Source organism: Mastigoproctus giganteus, chromosome 14 (genome assembly GCF_048544385.1).
Source record: "Mastigoproctus giganteus isolate SK-2022 chromosome 14, ASM4854438v1, whole genome shotgun sequence".
NCBI classification, from domain to species: domain Eukaryota; kingdom Metazoa; phylum Arthropoda; class Arachnida; order Uropygi; family Thelyphonidae; genus Mastigoproctus; species Mastigoproctus giganteus.
The window spans coordinates 22,151,468-22,172,175 of NC_143588.1; the positions used below are offsets into that span (position 1 = coordinate 22,151,468).

General features: G+C 39.7%; 1 protein-coding gene across 1 annotated transcript in view; it reads right to left on the bottom strand.

The window, feature by feature from the left end:
* Positions 1–19,860: 19,860 nt before the first annotated feature.
* The window catches only part of LOC150075011 (uncharacterized), a 46,665-nt gene continuing 45,817 nt past the window's right edge, over positions 19,861–20,708 (bottom strand). Inside the window, exon 7 of the mRNA XM_090388278.1 lies at positions 19,861–19,945. Within this exon, the coding sequence (XP_090244404.1) occupies positions 19,910–19,945 (36 nt within the window). The 3' untranslated portion in view covers positions 19,861–19,909. The remainder of the gene's footprint in view (positions 19,946–20,708) is intronic.

Genomic DNA, 20,708 nt, shown 5'->3' on the forward strand with positions numbered 1-20,708 from the left:
ACAAAAATATTTACAGTTTAGAAATAAAGGAAATATGTATTAAAATAAAAATTTTGTTCTTCATTTCTGGATGTCTTCGTAGAGGAGCATTCGCAACACTAAAATTTTATTAACTTCGCACTCGAATGTAGTAATGACAGCATAACTCAGAGTACTAAAAGCCTGTGAATTCCAGCTAGTAGTGTTGCAACTCAGTTGTTTGTTGATAGTCTTTCTGTAGGCGTTATTGGAGCACAGTTTTTCACAGTTAACTTGAAACCGGTTTAGGGTTTCTATGGAGACAGTGAAGGGGAATTGGAAAATCTTGTTTAGCCTGAGTATCCACTGAGTATCCAATATTCTGTTTAGGAAGGTTTTAACGTACGTTTCAGGAGCTGAGGACTAGATGATCGAAGTGTATAAGGTCATCAGGGCAATGCACCTAACAATGTATAAGCGGCTTTGATGTCCAGGAATAGGATATCCATCTGGCTTTTATTGTTCAGGGCGATTTGGATCCTGCAACTTGTTTCTAGGAGGTTAGTAATAGTATTCCTTCACAAGTTGAGCATTTTGAAACGCAGCTAATTCTTGTATTGAGCGCCAGATGGTGGCTAGTGTTTTCTTCCTGGTGGTAATGAAATGCTCAGTGAAGATAACTTGTTGTCCCAGGTAATTCCCAGATCCTTGTAATGATCGACTTTTTGGATGGGTTGGCCATTTAAGAGAATGGTGATGTTATGTATTTTATGCTTTCTGGAGAAGGACATCTGGGCAGTTTTGAAAGGATTAATTTCAAGCCCAATCGAGGCAAGGAAGTTGGCCAGATTAGTTAACTGCTGTGTGGCTTGTAGAGCAACGTTATGCTCATCGTCATTACTGCTAGATGGGAAGAATATTTTCAAATCGTCGACATAGGTTATGACGTTATTGCAGGTTGAGAGGAAAGAGGGCTGCGGCAAATAGTGTTGCAGAGAGCACCCCTTTTTGAGAAACTCCTCTATTTACTGTGTAACTGATGTTAAAATCTTCATGCTTTACTATTATGATCCTCTCTGTAAGTAAATCTTGCAATAGTGTGAGTAAGTTTCCCGTAATGCAACAGTGAGATTCCAGGAAGTGGAGGAGGGATTGGATCGCTATTCTGTCATAAGCGGCTTTGATGTCCAGGAATAGGATATCCATCTGGCTTTTATTGTTCAGGGCGATTTGGATCCTGCAACTTGTCTCTAGGAGGTTAGTGATAGTAGACTTGTTTTCAATGAAGATAGGATGGACGATGGCCAAAACATTATTTATTTTTTTGATTATGGATTTCCAAATTTTTAATAGGTTGCATTCTATGGAGATAGGTCTGTAGTCTTTCCAGGTTTTAGGTTTATTTTATTTCCGAGAGAAGCCGAATCCGCCTATCGCTTGTTGGATTGCCAAAATCCGATAATATGCGAAATGTTCATGCGAAGAAAACTGTTATGCGATAATAGTTTGGTACATGATCAATAAGTCTCAGTCTCTCATTATACTTCAGAAATCAGGGTTTTGCCCACTTTAGTCGTGTTAAAACTTCTAAAACTTCATAACATTTGTTATGCTTTAATCCACACAAATTAAAACTTTATCGACATTTTTTTTCACATAAAAATGCATTTTAACAAATAAATATAAATATTTTCTAAACTAAATAGTATTATTATGAATCCTGACTACAAAGGGAGAGAGATTAATTAAAGGGAAAAGAGAGAGAGAGATTTTTTGAGATTAAAGCCGATAACTGCTCTAATTTATGCCTATTAGTTATCGAAATTTTATAACTCCAAATGGAACTATTTAATTCGATATTTGCCATCTACTCATTGGAATTTTCAATGTTACGACAAATAATAATGCCTCCATTTATGGATATTGTTAATTACGTTGTTAATGGACTAAGTTGATGGTTGTTATTGTTATTTTGGTTTTTAGGAGCATTAGCAACTAAGGCCATATTGCTCCGATATGCGGTGGTCATTTCCTGACCTTTGCGCATCCTCCGTATTTGGTGGTGACGGGCTCGAACCCCGGTCTATAAGTTGAAGGAAAATAATCGTTAAAAATTTTAAACGTTTCAAATTGTTATAAGATACAAAACTCCAGCAAATATTTGAAAATAGTTCTCTCTTATAAGTTATGAATATATCGATAGAAAATCGATACAGTTCTTACTTGGTTGGGAGTTTGGACAGCAGGTTGGCCATTAAAACTCAGTTTTTCTTCTCTGAAATGAAATAAGCAAATGGCTAAGTCACTATTGCATACAGTACAATTTTTTTTTTCAGATAATTTCGGATCCATTAACACTTTTTTTTCTCATTAGTTTAAAAAGACTGCTTTTTTTTCATTTCCTTTTATTGACATTGACTCTGTCCAACATTATTATAGACAAAACAAGGAGATACACCACCACATTTCATTACTCTCCTTGAAATTGACGATCAAACTGCATATGCAGAAGAGGAAAACAATTCTGAAGTGCATGCCGTAGCCGAGTGGTCAAGGGCACGAGTGCAGTAGCACACGCTCTTTGAATGGACCGGGGTTCAAGCCCGTGACTACTAAATACGATTAACATTTGTATTGATTGCTTTATTGTAAACTCCACTGACCTGGTGGTCGTGCCGGGAGTATAAACAAGAACATTATATCTGCATTTATTGAAGATAAAAACATTTATCTATCTTCAGTAAATCTTTGAAGGAAGGTCTTGTCTTATTATTAGTACAATATTAAAATGGCGAAATAACGAGAGGAAACGAAGTTATTCCGAATGTAGCAAAAAATAAATAAATAAAATAAAATAAACCGAGACCTGTATACCATGCTTCCTCTGTATTCCCTCATTAAGAAAAAGAAGAAAAGAAACAAGAGAAGTCCGAGAACCTATTCTTCAGGGATCCACTCTGCTTCATTCCGCTCTGAAGAATACCAATTTATGACCAACCATTCTGTCTCTTGTTTTGTCAATGACAGTCTCTTCAATGACTCTAGTTAAGAATTTTATGCTGATATGGTTAGGATAGTGTGTGAAGGAAAAGAATTCTTGAATTTGTTCATTATTAAGTCAGAAAAAATAACATTACAAGTAAGGAATTGAAAAATATAACGATAACTTCCACAAAACCGATTTTAAATTAGTCAAAAGTTCCATGGCAAATTAATCGATAATAGATTCGAAGAAAGAAAATCTAGATATAATTAAAAACTGTAATAAACTGTGAAACTGTTTCTAAGAAATAAAATCTAGATATAATTAAAAACTGTAATAACCTGTTGTAGAAAGCAGTCATCCAATAAATCCATAAAAGCTTGTGCGTGAGTGATCGATCTACAGGTTTCATTCAATATCTGGAAAGTTAACCACCCCCATTATAAGTCATTATGATTTACTGGTCCACTTTATTACTCTGTATAGTTGATCATTATACTGCTCATAGACATTAGGCCTATAACACACTCCTAATCTGAGTTTTGTGTTACCAGTGCTTATGTCACTCCAAATTGCCTCATCGTTGCACTGGCCACACAAATGAATTGGATGCACTTCCTTAGAATCATCCATTTCACATGATTCTTTACTAAGAGCATAACCTCCCCTCCTATGCTCTCTCCTCTCTGTACATATTCTATCCCCATACTGAAATTCTCCTCCATTATATCTGAGTGACACCGCGTCTCCGAAATCCCTACAATGTCTGCATTCGACAACTTAATCAGACTTCAACTTCATCAGGTTTATTTACTATGCTTCTAGCATTATTGTGCATGCAAGTATTTGTGCATCTGTTTTTCCTCTTAGTTACCTTAGCACAACCCATATATTTGCTTCTTCCATCAGGCTCCGATGGAACCTGATGGATCCCGACACCTTGGCTGCTGCACGTTCAAATAGAAGCAGTGCAAGAATTGCTTTCACCTCTGCCTGCTGCTGTAGGTTATTATTTATGATAATAACTTACAGCTGCTGTGTTTACTCCTAAGATAGGAGCAGTTTTCCAATCCATCTAACACTGTCTCAATAGCATCAGCAAATATTCTTGTATCCTTTCTATTTAAGTATTTCGCGTCCCTGTAGTCTCTCCTGTTAACAAGTGCAGACCACGCTGTGAAAAATTCTACCCGCGAGCCATGCAGAATCTCTCCAGGGCGGAATTGATTGACAAAGCTCTCATCATATATTCCCTCCTATCGAGTCTGGGCGGAACTGTAGACACTTTAAAATTTAATCCTAACTAGCGACTTTTTCCCAACGTTTCTCTGTACTTGTCAAGTAAGTCCTCAGATTTCTTAATATCATTAGTTCTAACCTGTAAAACGATATCACCGTTATAAGATATCACCGATATCACCGTTAAACGTTATAAGATGGTATCTGCTGGTAAGTCATATATAGGGAAAACAAGGACGAAATAAAAGATAAGACCATCATATTCCCAATCTGGAGTATGTCCCACCTGGTTTACAAAATAGGTATCGCCATCCTCAAGAATTATTAGTGAGTTGGACTAGGAGAGTTGGAAAAGAAGCTTCCTATATCTAATTTATAATTTGAAAATGTATAAAATTTTTCCGGGGCGGTAGCTTTGTCAGTGAATTCGGCAAGGTTCCTAGCATGGTCTGTGCATGCTGTTAATTTTTTTTTTTTTTACAGGGATGCAAGAATATTTTCTGTTGGCAGAATTAGGTGACAGATGTACGAAAATATATATAACTTTCGAACATACTATCCTTGCTATCATCCATTCTAGCAAGCAATAAATACAGAATCTATGACGGTTAACTGCCAAAGTGGCTCCATTGAATTCGGCGGCAATAAAACAATTTCGACAAGAAAAAAAAGATAGAGAAATCTGGTTAAGCTAAAAAAGAAACTCGCCGAATTTGGCTAAAGCCGAAAATGCCGAAAAGCGCGTCGAATTTGGCTCTAACCAAAATACCCGAAAAGCGCGCGGGATTTGGCTGTAGCCAAAATACCCGAAAAGCGCTAAAGCCAAAAATGCCGAAAAGCGCGCGGAATTTGGCTGTAGCCAAATTACCCGAAAAGCGCGCAGAATTTGGCTAAAGCCGAAAAGAGCGGGGAATATGGCTATAGCCAAAATACCCGAAAGCGCGCGGAATTTGGCTGTAGCCAAAATACCCGAAAAGCGCGCGGAATTTGGCTATAGCCAAAATACCCGAAAAGCGCGCAGAATTTGGCTAAAGCCGAAAAGAGCGCGGAATTTGGCTATAGCCAAAATACCCGAAAGAGCGCGGAATTTGGCTATAGCCAAAATACCCGAAAACGCGCGGAATTTGGCTGTAGCCAAAATACCCGAAAAGCGCGCGGAATTTGGCTATAGCCAAAATACCCGAAAAACGCGCCGAATTTGGCTGTAGCCAAGATACCCGAAAGGAGAGCCGAAAGTACCGAAATTTGGCTGAGCCGAAAATCAAACTAAAATTTGGTTATACGTTAGTGTTTTTTTTTTTTTTTTTGTGTTTTTTTGGAGCAGTCTGGTATTTAATAATTCGATTTTGTTTGAATTATGTCTGTACAAGTTTGCACTCACAGGCTAATTTGCATGTTACTAGACCGAAAAAATTTGGAATAACTCGTGGTGGGGAGGGAACTCTATCTGCCCCAGACTGGCAGACCGCTGCAAACAAGTAACAAAATCACTATATACTCAAGGAAGAATTCAAATATTTTCAAGAGAAAAACGACTTATTATTGGCAAGCATAGTTCAGTTCTAGTAGTGGTTCAACAAGATGCTCCTATACTTGTAATGAATTTGACAATTGTTGAAGGAAGAACAACAGGCAATAAAGTTTTGAGAATATGTTATTAACTTCTTTATCTGGTAATTTCTGATTATTTTCAGCAATAAAAGATTATTTTAAAAATTCTAATTTTTGAATCACCCTACATCAAATGTAGCTAATCTCCAGCATCCTCACTAACAGGAACTTGTGCACTACTCTGAGTGCGCCTCCGTAGCCAGGTGGGAAGGAGCAGCAGTGTGTAGCACACGCTTCTTGATTAGACCGGGGTTCGAGCCCGTCACCACCAAATACGGAGGATGCGGAAAGGTCAGGAAATGACCACCGCATATAACGGAGCAATATGGCCTTAGTTGCTAATGCTCCTAAAAACCAAATAACTAACTAACTAACTAACTACTCTGAGTGTGCAAACAGAATTTCATCAGAATTTCATAGCTTTCAAATTAAATCAGAATTTGACTGATTAAAAAAAAAAAGCAGTAACACATATACAACGAAACCATAATTTTCGACAGGATTTGTGTGTATTTCACTGTTACATGAGCCAACACATATACAACGAAACCATAATTTTCGACAGGATTTGTGTGTATTTCACTGTTACATGAGCCCCATGAAAAAAGGTGTTAATACCACATAATGTGAATAAAATCATACAGTAAAATATTAAGCGAACACTTAACCAACACAACCTTAGTTTTGGCTTGGGATAGAGTGGACCATTGAGAGAGATGTGACATGACCAAATTGGCAGTTGTTTCAACCGAGGGTCAACAGAGTGAGATTATCCACCGTATGCCAATTTGAAAGTCGAAGGAAAAGTTTTAAGGAGCTACTGGTCAAGAACGATGTTCCAGACGAGTAGCCCAAGAACTGAGCCTTGTGAGCAGCAGATCCTACTAACAGATCGGAGTTAGACCTAGAAATAATAGAAATTGTACGGATTTCAAAATAACTTCTTTAAATATTATATGTATATCACACGTATATGATATGATAATCAGCACGTATATATATATATATTAGGCCGTAGAGAAATCAACAAAAATTGCAAGGACATACTTAGTTTGCAGAAATAAAATCGAGAAAGGATTTAAACAAGCACGTATTCAGTATTCCGTCAGGTCAGGGACTATATTGATCAGTTAATACAAGATAGTTATTAACATAACATTCGGTTCGGTTGTTATTGTAGAAACATCAGCGACTATGACTATATTGCTCCAGATATATTGTCTCTAAATGTGAGTGTCCTGTGGTCGATTTTCTGTTTGCTGGACGGAAAACCTGAGTTTTCGGGATAAAAAACCATCTAACCTTTCCTGAGACTGTCTAATTCAGCCTCGTTTTGAAAAAGGCCAATAAAAATACTTCCTGTTCACGGGACTCGAACTCCGGTCTTTTCCATCCCGTGTGGGAAGGACAACGATCTTCCTATCAACCGGGCTACCCACGAGAAGAGATAGTTACCAGCAAAAAGAGAAGTGAGCCTAATAGTGATCAATCTTTCAAATGTTTTGGCTAAATGAAACAAGAGCATTAGGACAAAAAGAATCTACCACTCGGGGTGTAGAAGGTTTAGGAATTAATTCAAGGAAGAACACGAAAAGTACTTTCTGAGACATTTGTCGAAAGAACCAATGGAGGGAATGGAATTGCTTAGTAAGATGTTCTCATGAAGGGCTACCTGGACAGCCACATTTATTAACTTTTAACATTTCTTTATTAACTTGTCCACCTCCAGTTGCGTAATTGTCTGAGATTTAAATGTGCACATGTAGTTGAGCAGTCTCATGTGTTGAGGGATAGACTAATCATCCTTCGAGCGATTAGAAAGAAGCAGAATGTCCAAATGGTGTTCATGAATTCCTTCAAGGTTAGAGAGACCTGGCCTTTAGAGGGCTAAGGGTACTGAGATTCTCACATTCCAGGAGCGAGTCTCAATACATTTTGCAGGTAAGGAACAGTAAACAGCAGAATGTAATTTGTTCTGGGTAAGGAGATAAAGATGGACCCAAGTGCCCGATTGCTAGTGGTGGTAACCAAGTCTGCCATGATTTAATTTTACAAATAGTAATAGTCTTTACAAATTCTGCTTTGTGTTTAACGTCAAGAGGCGGTCAGCTTCTGGGATATTGGTGTTAATTACTCTTAAAACGACGTAGAAAAGTGAGTTTCCCCCGTTCCGTCAAGGAGTCCAATTGGAAGACTGAATTTTCTTTTAGGCTGCTTTCTTACGACAGAGATCATCGTTAACATAGGAAGCTAATTTACAAGCTGTGAATGAAGATTATGATTTCAGGTGAAATCATAATCTTCTGAGGTTATGATTTCACCTGAAATCATAAGCTTCATTCAGAAGTAAGCGTATGATGCGGCTCAAAGAAAATTTCCTAAGATTCCGTAATGAAGGATTGTAGATTTGTGCAGAAAAAGTCATAGAGTAGGTACGTGCTTTATAGTTAATATCAACGTCTCTTGAGCAAATGTTGATACTAACTATAAAGTCATTATTACCATTGGAACAGTGTAGGGAATGGCAGTGATGTGTATATTTGATTCTCCATTTAGAAACCTAAAGGTATGCCGATTTGGTAGGCCGTTTTCGGCTATAACCAAATTCCGCACGCTTTTCGGCGCAGCCATATTTCGGTACTTTCTTCAGTAGCCAAAAATTGGGCGCCCCTTTCGGCATTTTCGATATAGTCACCAGACAAAATGACACACATTTTTGCCACCTGTCAATACACTTCCACAGGCCAGCTTTGTAGAAGTCCTTTGACTATTCTTCAAACTACGACTCAGCAGCAGAAATCACTTGAGCAGCAGCAAAGCGTTTGCCACGAAAAAAGGACTTTTCAGGGCAGGAAAGACGAAGAAATCCGAAAGTGCATGGTCGGAGAGAATCAGGGTGCAACAATTTTCCGTTTTTCCTGGAACATTGCCAATATTTATTATTAAAATCTGCTTTATTACGGTATTCGTTTACTGAATAGCCTGCAGGAAAGAGGCGTATACACTATCAACAGATCAAATAACAAAAGTCACCAATTACATAAAGTGTGCACAAACACAATTTCAAAATTACAAACAGATCGAATTACAGAACATGAATAATATATAAGCAATTAACATATGCATAGTGCCATGAGAAATGCTGATACTATTATGCAGTGTAGTTTATAATAAATAGTCAATATACATCTAAAGCTCACGGGATTGTGCTCCGCTCATTTGTATACAATTTTATAACATTCATGGAGGAAAGCCTCCTTTCGAGCTGTGGAAGCAGCAGAGCTCAGGCCTTAGACGGCAGGTTTCTTCAAGCATCCGGCGTCTGTAAGACCTATTCATTGACTATCAGAGTTTATTTCAAGTCCATTGATGAACTGTAGGGTACTGGAACATATTTATTTCATATATTTATGCCTTGGAACATATTTATTTCATATGCACATGGTGCCTTTTCCTTCTTCTGGTAAGTGGCGAGAAGTCTGGAACCCATCTTTCGGACACTTTACTCATATGCTCATGTTCATGGATGATGTTCTCCACAGACTCTACACTAGTTTAGTTAATTGACGCTAATACCGCGATCTTCCAGGCTTAATGCCTCAATATTTGCAACACTCTTCTATTATTGCAGTTGATTGGCGTCCTGACATTTGACATTGTTTATACCAATGTGCAACAACGCTGTAGTGTTCTACATAAACTGCGCCCATTTTTCCCAGCTTATTTTGGGTATTTTCCCTTGCAGAAAGAGGAATTGAATCAATGATCTGTATTCCACTTCACTTCATTTCTTGTGTCGCTTCACTTCATTTAGCGCTGCAAACAAAAACAAAAAAAAAAAAAAAACAATTAACAGTTGAAGGATTAAAAATGTGTGATCACTGAGTGTATACCCAAATGTTCCAAATTTAGTAGTAGGGACCCCAAATGACTCGTCTCTGACTTTTCTCATCGCCACACTACAAATCGTCAAAGGTGCATCATCCTCATTGTAAATGAATGCCATCACCGGATAACATTCATATATGATGAGGAAAATGCGGAATCAGAGATAAATGAATATTTATTGATCAGTTAAGGTGTTTAAATGTCATTCAGATTAACTGCATATTTAATCTGTACTATTTTATTTCGATTGAGAAAAAAGTATTATTGAGAGCTTCCATATCTCGCGAGTTCCCATCAAAGGTAGGGAAAAAGTTCCCTTCTAGTTTTTCCAGAAGGTCAAAGGTAGCTTTGTGAGGATTTTCATGAACCAAACTCTCGTGAATGGCAAAATATGAATGCATGTACAAAACTTTCACCTTTACAAAGTTTCAAAATTTCATAAAAAGCTAGGATATTACAATCCGCAAAGCTACTTGACTAATTCGATCGCGATTATTTAAATTTTATTCATACCCGTAATTTTCGCGCTGCCCGATTAGAAGCCTTTTAACTTCTTAGAGGACAACAGCCATTGTTCTGTTAGTTGCCATAAAAAGAGTAATAAATGAAGAAATATTATTTGGAAGTATAACAAAAAAATTTATTCATTACTCACGAATTTTGTTTGCATACATTTGACGACATCGATCTGCTGATTTTGTTACAAAACTACAACATTCATCTGATATATATTCACCAACTTTTGTAGCTTGCGAATTTCGTTGTCTGGAACTTCACTCGTAATTTTAATGCAATTTTATGTTCGAAAATAATTTTATATTTATGAACTTGTGAATAGTCCGATAAATGTCTAAAAATTGGAATTACAATCTAGAATGAAACGACTCGCAAGCAATTTATAGTCTGCTTGTCACCAGATAACCGAAGAAATGTAGTATTTTCATTTATAGGCCCACACGAAAAAATCAAATTAATCAGAGATGAATCTGTCACCGTTTTGCACTTCGATATAAAATCATCCATTTTTATATATCTGAATCATAAATTTTATATTGAGAGAGCCCATTCTTGGATTTTTTTGGGACTAAGTCTGCTGAAATGAAAGCTGTTTTCAAATTTAAGGATTTCGCTCTATATACAGTTTTCAGAAAGCAATTCTGCATTTTCCAAAACAACTTTTATTGATACAATACTTAAGTTATTGTTGGCTCCCCTCTGGTCATCATTACAATGGCCTGGTCAGAAGTCAAAATTCCAACCTCAAGATGTTCGGGAAGGAAGTTCACGCTCTAAGTAGGCCAATGAAGCTTTTGTACGCCCATAATTTTGAATTGTTGCACACTGTAGTATGACATGGTGCAATGCCATGCTGAAAGAAAGAGGTCTCTCAAATACTGCTGCCAGAATTCTATTTACATTCTGAACAATTCTGAGCAGAATTGTTCAGAATATAAATAGTCGGATAAGTGATTGTTCAATTTGTTCAATGTACCGCATGGTATTCATTATTCCTGAGGCGACAAGTCCAAGCGAAAAACAACCCCAGACGTTGACCACACCTCCATTAAACTTCACAACTCGGACTACATACTCTGGTCAACTTTTTACGGGCCTCCGCTACACCCAAAGATGACGAATCACTATACGCGGTTTTTCGATCTGATGGAAAACCGCGTATAGTGATTCGCCATTCAATAACAGCTTGCTAACTCTCTGGGCACCAATTACAAAGGGTTGTGCACCAAGAAAGTGCCTGCTGCGCTGCCTGTGTGATGTTTGGTTTTATGCGGCAACTCTTCTGCAAAATACAATGCGATGGTGATTCCACCGTATTGTCATTGTACTAATATCAGTTCCTTTGGTCTCCGTCGTTCCTAATTCGACGAGGACTGTTTCCCGACTGAAGCAACACCATGAAGTTTCCATTTAGTGATTATGCGGTCACTGTTGATGTAATTGTAGGGTGTTGCAGTTTCGTTGAGTTTGCGATTTCCAACAGAAATCGCAAACTCAACGCCTCTACCGATGTACTATATTTCGTCGAACTGCCTGCTTCTGCGTGAACGTAGATACCGATTTTATACTTAAGAGTAGATGGTGTACGTTTCATTTTTCCACAGATTGCCAAATTTACTTTTGGAAATAGTATATATAAGATCATTTAATCTTTGCATATATCAAATGTGGACAATATTTAGTCTACGCTAAGCGTGTGAAGGAAAAATCAGCGATTTCTTTCAATGCATTTTATTCGTTGGTGAAGTGAAACAGGTAGTTTTTACTTTTTTCTTTGATCTATCAAAATATCTTTTTTTTTTTTTTTTTTCCGTTTAGTGTAGGGTAAGAAAATTTGCCGAATTCATTCACTATTCCTGTTGGTGAAACAAATAGTTGTTATTATTATCTCTTTCTTCTCCTAATGTGTTTTTTTTTTCCTCATCCCGTGATAGGTACTTGTACCAGGTGCATGGGGTGGTTGTTATATCCGGTTACTATTATTGGTCGAGGAACTCTGTGACTATCGTAGAGATGTTCAGGATCACAGCGTTCTGGAGTTACATGTAAGTGTTCTCTAGAGGCCTATTCCCGCTAGGCTCTTATGGAGACATTTTGGCACCATGTTGTGATCGGGATGGTCATTACTTGTTCTATGAGCCACATTTCTTTGACTTCTTGTCTTAGGTCTCTGTACTTCCTGATATTTTTCTCGTAGGCTTTCTGGAGGTTGCTGGTGTTGGACATCGCTATGTCGATCACGTAAGTAGTCATTTCCTTCTTGTCGAAGAGGGTTATGTCTGGTCTGTTGTGCTGGATCGTCCTATCCGTTATTATGGCGCAGTCCCGGTAGAGTTTATGAGGAGAGGTCGGTAGACGGCCTGAGGTTCGTACTTGTAATACAGTGCACTTTGTATCTGCCACTGCAAGGTCCTTGGCGATGTATTTTTTGTAGTTCCTGGTGTCTGCGCGCGTAGCACAGTAGTATCGTCACTGTCTTTCCCACACTGGGTGGAAAAGGCCCGGGTTCGAATCCTGTCGATGAGGCGAGGGACTTTTATGGGTCTTTTTCACTCCGTGACTGAGTTAGGCGGTCTCAGTTGTAGATAGAAACGTTTTTATCATGGAAATACTGGGGTTTTTCGTCCAGCAAAGTAGCAATTTACAAACACAATACACACGGGTAGTTGAAATTAAATTTTCGTGACCCTAATAAAATAGTTTAAGTTTTGTAGTTCCTGATTTTGATTACCTGGTCTTGGACGGCACGCATGAATCCTTCCCTCTTGGGAAAGAGCTTCGCTCGTTAACCACGCATTGGAAGCCATCTATGTAATTTTCAATGGACTACGTTTTTCGCCCATCTTTCTGTCGTTGTTTCTTCTGTCTGAATGAGTGGGGCCCTTTATTGAGTTTGAGCGGTGTGTGCTGCTTGTCTATCTTCCTTATGGCTTGGTAAATTGGCGTTGTGTTCCTGGAAGTAAAACCTTCCGGTTCTTAATTGACTTCTTCTGTTCAATGAAGTCTGTTATTGTCCTTCTTTCCTGTCTATGGTTAGTCCCTCGATTGCCGACGTTGGGTGGTGTTGATGGCTCTTGTTCATCACTATCCTGTCCGATCTCCTCCAGCTCACTGTTGCTTAAATCTATGATTTCGAAGAAGTATGTTAGCACTGGGACTGAGTAGGTGTTTATGGTTCTGATCTTGTTCCCGCCATTCAGCTTTTAACAGGCTTCTCAGTCTCTGATATTTCTCAGGCTTTGATCTCCTTGTGTTCCAACTGATGAGCCTGCATTATTCCCAGATTTTTGTTGGTACATCCCTCTGTCACGGCTTCAATCTTTCGCCGGTCTTCAGCTGGTAGGCTCGGCCGACTGGATTTCCTTGATTCAATCCATGGGTCTTGCATTTGTCTCGCTCCATAACTGCGGCGCCAATGGTTAATTGTTCTTTGCTCATCTGCTTACGTCACTTTTGCTGCTATTGGTTATGCAGCTGGTCTAGACCTTGCACATTGTTGCAGGATTTCAAAGGAAAGTTGCCTTGCTAATCCGATAAGGGTAGGATTCATGCTGGCACTCCTCAGATTGCGGGATACTCAGAGAGCTCAAGACCAATGGCGCTCACACAGGAGCACCTGTTCCTGTGACTTTCAATCCCCTTCTCCATCCCTTGCCTTCGCCTAACTTTGAGTGGGCTGCCTTCCCTATTAGTCCACTCCAGCTACTGTTCTGCACATTCTGACCTCTTCTTCTTACTCGCTGTATAGTGTATAGCGTGCTCGTGTCTAACGGCACCAGGGGTTTCCCCATCTCTGCGTTGCTTTCATTGTAGGTGTAACAGTTCACTGTAAAGGCCAGAGATGTAAAAGTGTATGGATTTTGTAAGTGTAGTGTTAGGTATCGTTGTTCCTCTGGCCATTTAGCAGCTAGACACCTGCTGGAGCCCAACGTTGTCCACACTATGCCTCGTAGAGGCATAGTGTGGACAACGTTGGGCTCCAGGTACCAAGTAATTACTCAGTGAAAACCAGATCAGGTACCAAGTAATTACTCAATGAAAACTTAAAATTATTTACCAAGTAATTTTAAGTTTTCACTCTGGCAGGTCCTGCCACCCAATTTCCTGAGATTTCAGTGGAAAGGACCTAATAAAAAAATAAAAAAAAACGGGGGGAAACACTTAAGTTCTGGTTGAAGTTTCAATTTAGAAATCGTTAATGTCGATTAGCTGTGTGGGGTTTACGCTGGCGTATTAGTCAGAGTAGGGGGAGACAGAAATATGGGGTCGATAGAGAAGGCAACCCCAGGTGATCAGTAAGGCATGCCCATGCCTCACTATACTTCGTCTGGTGAGGCATGCCTATGCTTCACCAGACGATGTATATGAGGTGGCAGGGGAGGGAGGAGACAGGAAGACTGTCTCCTCCTCCTCCTGCCGGGAGAGGAAAAAAGGTACCAGGCAAGGGAGCTGGTGCAGATCGCCAATTTATTACATGGCAGCGAGGCTGCAGCAGTCTTAGTGTAATCATATAAGATCATGTCCGGTAGTAGAGTCTCTCGTGGGACAGTGTCCCTTTCAGGTTAAATGTCTTTTTCTTTGGTTCCCTATCTTCGGTTAGTACATTTGTCAGTTTCACTTAGGTCTCACATTTGTTGGTACATAGGCAGGGTTTCTTGGTTCAAGTGTTGGTTCGTATCATTATAGGAAGTGCGCCGTCACTCTTCCTAGGCAAGACAGCTAGTATCTTCCGCATAATTATCATTCCGGGATGTGCCCGAAAGGATGTTTTGATTTGTTATCTAGCTGGTCATCTCTCACTCCTGGTATATTGCATTTAGCGTTCTCCTTCTTGAGAAGAGTTCTTGAGCGAAGTTGGTCAGGGCTCTGTATTCCTCCCCTGAATCCAGTAGGTGAAACTCTTGCCCGCTGGGGAGGTATTTTATACTCGTGATTAGGATGCACCTGAGATCCTCGTATTGCGGACAGTCGTACATGAGGTATTCCCAGGTTTCAATCTTTCCACATGTACAGTATGGTTCCTCTACAAGGGCGAAGTCCATTAACTTTGCGTTGAAGGGGCCGTGTCCAGTTAGCAAGTACGTTGTTTGAAACCCCGGGAAGAACCAAGTAGGCGATTTTGGATGAATGTTTTCAAGTTGCGACAAGAACTTGTGGGTGATGGCTCCTTTGGTTGTTTCTGCCCACCTGCCCTGCCACACCTGCAGCAGGTGAGATTGAAGCCGGATCTTTTCTGCCTTGTGGTTGTTTGTTGGGTCTGTTGTAAATTCCAGGAAAAGTGGTGGTTATTCCCTTAGATAAGTAGTAGAGGAGTCCTGTTCTTGTGATTTCAAGATTAAGTGGAAGTACTGCTGCTATCACCTGCAGCGCAGGTTTACTCACCGTTCTGCTGGTGCGTGTGGCAGTGAGCAGGATGGTGCATTGAATTGCATCCAGGGTTCTCTTATTTACGACCAGGGCAGTTTTTTCGTACCAGATTGCTGAAGCGTATATAATTATTGGGAGGAAGTTGTCTTGTTTGTGACCCTAGCTACCATGGCAGAGTAGTTTCTGATCTTTTGTCTTAGGAATTTGAGGTGTGGTTGGAAGGATAAGTTATTGTCTAGTATGACACCCAGGTATTTTAGTTGACTGGCGAACTTGACAGTTGTCCCATCAATCTTAATCTGGGGGGGGGGGGGTCGTCTCAGTTGCAGAGTTCCTTTAAGCAGCGCCGACGATGTCTTTGTCGGTGACATTGTTAAGAAATTCTTCTTGGCCCACTTCAGGAGGATCCTAATAACAAAACTACGCTTCAACTACCAAAATCAAGAACACCTCACCCTACAGAATGAAGAAACTTACCGAGCTCTGACTCAATTTGCAATGGACTTATTTACCAGGCAGAAAGCACTACCACCACCTTAGTATCCGAATCAATAGGTCATAACAACCATGACTGCCAATTGTTGCTACGCATCATTGAGCCATGGATGCTAACGCCTTGGACCAACTTGCACGAGACTTGACCAGCAGTGCAATAAAAGGCAGGGTCCGCACATACCTTGACAAATTCCTCATCATTGATTTCTGGACAAACTTCTCTCGACCAGATGTGACACATCTCATCAAGAAGAGGCCTAGCATCGATCCCTGGACTTGACCATCAATCTTGGACTCCCGGTTTTGACCACTCCCACTGTTCGTTCTGATGGACTACTGGACCAGCCTTCAGTTTGGATGCGACACAGACTCACCAAATGGAGTCCCAATGACGGCATCCTGAACTAGACCTTACTGAACATGACCCATCCACCATAGCAGCACTCACACTGCTGGATTTCCAGCAAGTTGTCGGCTCCAACTGACTGGCCGTGCTAGCTGTACCTACCCTGAACTTCGGGGTATATCTCTCTCTCATTTTTTTTTTTTTTTTCGGCTTCTTTCTTCTGTTTCCTGCCATCCGTTCTTTTACTCCCCCCCCCCCTATTTTTCTCTTACAGAATGATTTTTTTTTTTTTGTGGGGTGGTGGTTTTCGTCCACCCGCTACCCCACTCCTCTCTCTGGTGAGGCACTGGGCATGCCACACTGTCATCAGGGGCCATCTTCCCTATTGGCCCCTTTCTTCTGTTTCCTATCCTCCAGTCTTCTGCCTTCCTCCCTTACTTTTCTCTTGCACAACGTTTTTTTTTTTTTTTATTTAGTTTATATATATATATATATATATATATATATATGTGTGCGTGTGTGTGTGTGTATTATATATATATATATTTATATACACACACACACGCATGCCCCACAGGTCTAAATCTAAAAACATCAAAATTACTGCCCTACCTATTTGGCCCTAGAACAAGTTATCAGCGAACAACCCTACGCTCTGTTAAAATTACAACCGTTGCTCAAGAAACAGCGATCATCTCATTCTCAAATCTGGTTCTAGCCACTGAAATCCCAGGAAAGTAGGTGGCAGGACGCGCCAGAGTACTCTAGCTACAGTGGTACACCCGGTCAGCCTCCCCGTGGCATGGTGTGGTAACGTCGGGTCCCACTAGGGGCTCGGCGGCTAATAGACCGGAGGAACAAAGGGCACAACACAATATACAGCACATGACCCCCACACACTTAAAATCTCTGGCCCCGATACAATGTACACCCGCGGAGATGGGAGAAATCCCAGGAGCCGTTAGACACTAACATACCTTATACCTTATACTCTTGGAGTATCTGCAGGGCCTTATTTGCTAGAATTTCCAATTGGGCTCTGGAGTTTGCTTGCACTGTCAAAATCAGGCCTGCACCCCCACCGCTCCTAGGTCCATCCTCAAGAACTCATCAAATACCAAGTTCCAAAGTAGTGGGCCCAAAACAGACCCTGTGGACATCCTCTGTGTACTGTTCTTGTGACTTTTTTTGTACGGAGTGTTTATCTCAATTTTTCTTTGTGAGAGATAGGTTTCTATGGCTGTATAGAGGTTGATCGATACTTTAGCTTCCCTGAGTCTGCCCAGGACGCTCGGCCACCAGAGTGAGTCGAACGCCCAAGCAAAGTCAATCGATATTACGAGGAAATACTTATTGTCACATTCTTTGACCTTGTTAATTAGGTTTCTGTTGTGGAGGGTTCCGGTTTAAATCTAAACTGACCCAGCTGGGAGGGCAGTTGCTTGGAGGATTCGTTTGCGCAGTAGCTTTTCAAAAAATTTGCTAACTACTGAAACAAGTGCGATAGGTCTGTAGGATTTCGGGCACTCTGATTTCTTAGCCGGACCCTTGATGATAAGTTTGATGTTGGCCGTTTTCCATTTTGTGGGGAATTTCCCTACCTCTAGGCATCTGTTGAACAGGGTCAATAGAAGTTTCGGTGTATATTCGATTACTTTTTTTAAGTCTTTCGGGTTCTATCATGTCTAGGCCGGGACATTTTCTGTTTCTTATCCGGGCGGCGGCAGCAGCACTGAGCAACTCCATGGTGAAGGGTGGGGTGGGCTCCGTGGTTTGCGTGTTGTAGTTCCGGTTTTCTTGACAGAGATGAATTTGTTCCTATAGAGTTGGGACCACCGGTTCCTTGAATATTGCATTCAAGATGTTGACCATTGATTGTTCCCAGCTTGTTGTCATTTGACCTTATGGGGTTCGTGTGGTAGTCACAACCCCCCCCTCCCCAGGGAGTTCGCGCCTCCGTAGCCAGGTGAGCAGGAGCAGCAGTGCGTAGCACACGCTTCTTGATTAGACCGGGGTTCGAGCCCGTGACCACCAAATACGTAGGATGCCGAAAGGTCCGGGAATGACCACCGCATATCCCCCGGAGCAATATGGCCTTAGTTGCTAGTGCTCCTAAAAAACCAAATAACAAACAACAACCCAGCGAGTTTATTGATAGACTGCAGACTGTTCCCCAGGGGTCATAATTTCCAGTTGTTGTCACTAAGCGTTCCCAAGTTCGTTCCTTACTTTTCCGAATGGCGTCCGTGTATCAGTTTCTGGTTTCCCTATAATGCTGCCTGAGATCTTACTCGCTGTATGCTCTCTTCAACAAAAAGTTTTTTTATTTATTTATTGTTTTTTATGGCCCGCCAGAGTATGATCTGCAGCCTGGCTTACCTCCCAGTGGTTGTGGCGGGCAGCACAGAGTCCCACTAAGGGCTCTGCAGCCAAAGACAAAGCAACAGAAGAAAACCCAAAAGACATTACGCTTATTTCTGGCAAGAGCCAGAAATAAAACAGAAAAAAAAAAAAAAAAAATACAAATAGACTGCTTTTTTTCTTCTTCTATTTTTTTATATTGATGCTTAATAAATATTTTCCTCTCCCCCACCCTTCCCAGAAAGTTAGTATGCCCGTTGATCAAAAAATAGCATTGAGTAAATATGATATACTTTGTATTTCAATGTAAATTAAAATATTAAAACCTTAGAGAAAAAATTCTCAGTAATTTTTATTTTTTCGGCGCTATCTCCCATGGAGCAAACTGTCTGCCCTAAATTGTATAATGCATATCTTTTACTTGAATTACATTTTGCTATTCAATAGAATAATAAACAATAATTAATAGTAATAATTGTTAAATATGTTGTTTTGTATTTATTGTTTATTATTTGTTTTATGATTATATAATATTGGTGTAAATATATAAATGTAAATATTATATTGTATGTATTACTATTAACTGCATTTTCGTTTTCTCTGTTTCCATGCGCTGTAAATGGTCAACTGTTGCGCATATGTACTTTGATTGAAAAAAATAAAATGTGAAATATAGTTCAATCAGTTGCATTTTGACAAGGTGACTAAGTTTATAAGTGATGGTTGTGTGACATTTTAGTAACTACTTTAATTTAGTTATGCTTTTTAATTTAGTTATTAAAAATTAATTTTAATTTTTTGTTTCGTAATGCTTTTTTGTATTAACTATTGAATTCAAGTATGATTTGTTGTTATTCGGCAACTGAAATGCGTAATAAACCATTAAAACTGTAAATAAATGCGTATCTTTCCCAAACGTACAATATTCACCTGTTTATTCACATTTATCAAGAGGAAAAAAATAGTTATGTATCTGGAAACTACTTGAGAATTACTGTTCTCTATCCAAAGTCAATGTGATTCATTTATACATATATAATATGCATGATTTATACATAATCCACGAAGCATGTTACTTGATTAAAAGAAATTATTACTCCACATGTGCATTGATTCTTCTCACAATATAAACAAATAGGGGGAATTTAGTTAAAATCAGATTTTCTTCTGCCATATCTAATCTGGAAGAAAAAAAAAGGAGAAAATTAAAAAATTATCTTTAATAAGGGGTATCTTTATTGTAACGTGTAAGGAAACATAATAATAAAGTACAGTATAAATTAATATATAAAAGACATGGGTTACAGTACAATTGTCAAAGCACACAAGTTCGGATATTTATAGAACACTAAGATGTGCCTGAATTAAATAGGCGTAGACAAACCCTCCAGTCAGGCTCGGATCGGAAGACCAGTAGTATGCAGGTTCTTAGATCAGAATGCATAAAGTTATGATTACTTCCTAAGAGAAATTAACTGAGTATATAACTTATTAGACCACAGAGGAAGACTGTTGTGGTCTCGGCCAGTGGTCACGGAGTATTCCTCGTCTGTATACCGGATCCTGGGAAAACTTCAGATCACCATCTAGAATCTAGATGGTAATCGGATTTCTCCCATAGCAAATGCTCTCTCTCTCTCGCGCCCAGTATCTAGAATCTATGGGAGAAATCGGTCGGACAGGAGAAGACGTGAGGGAACAGCTGCTGAGTTGGCCGAAGATGAGACACTGAGATCCTTCGGGCTCAGCTGTCCTAGAAGCAGCGAGACGAGACGAGGACATATAGACAGAAATTTAACTGCTATTAGAAGTCCCCTCTCTTCAATAACCATCTGTCTTCTTTTAAACACTTCTGTAGCAAATTATTTTAATTTCTGAAAAGTTGCTCTGGTGGAGAGAAGATTCTCTTCTTCCCCAAGACAGAAATTAGAAACGCAGTCTTGC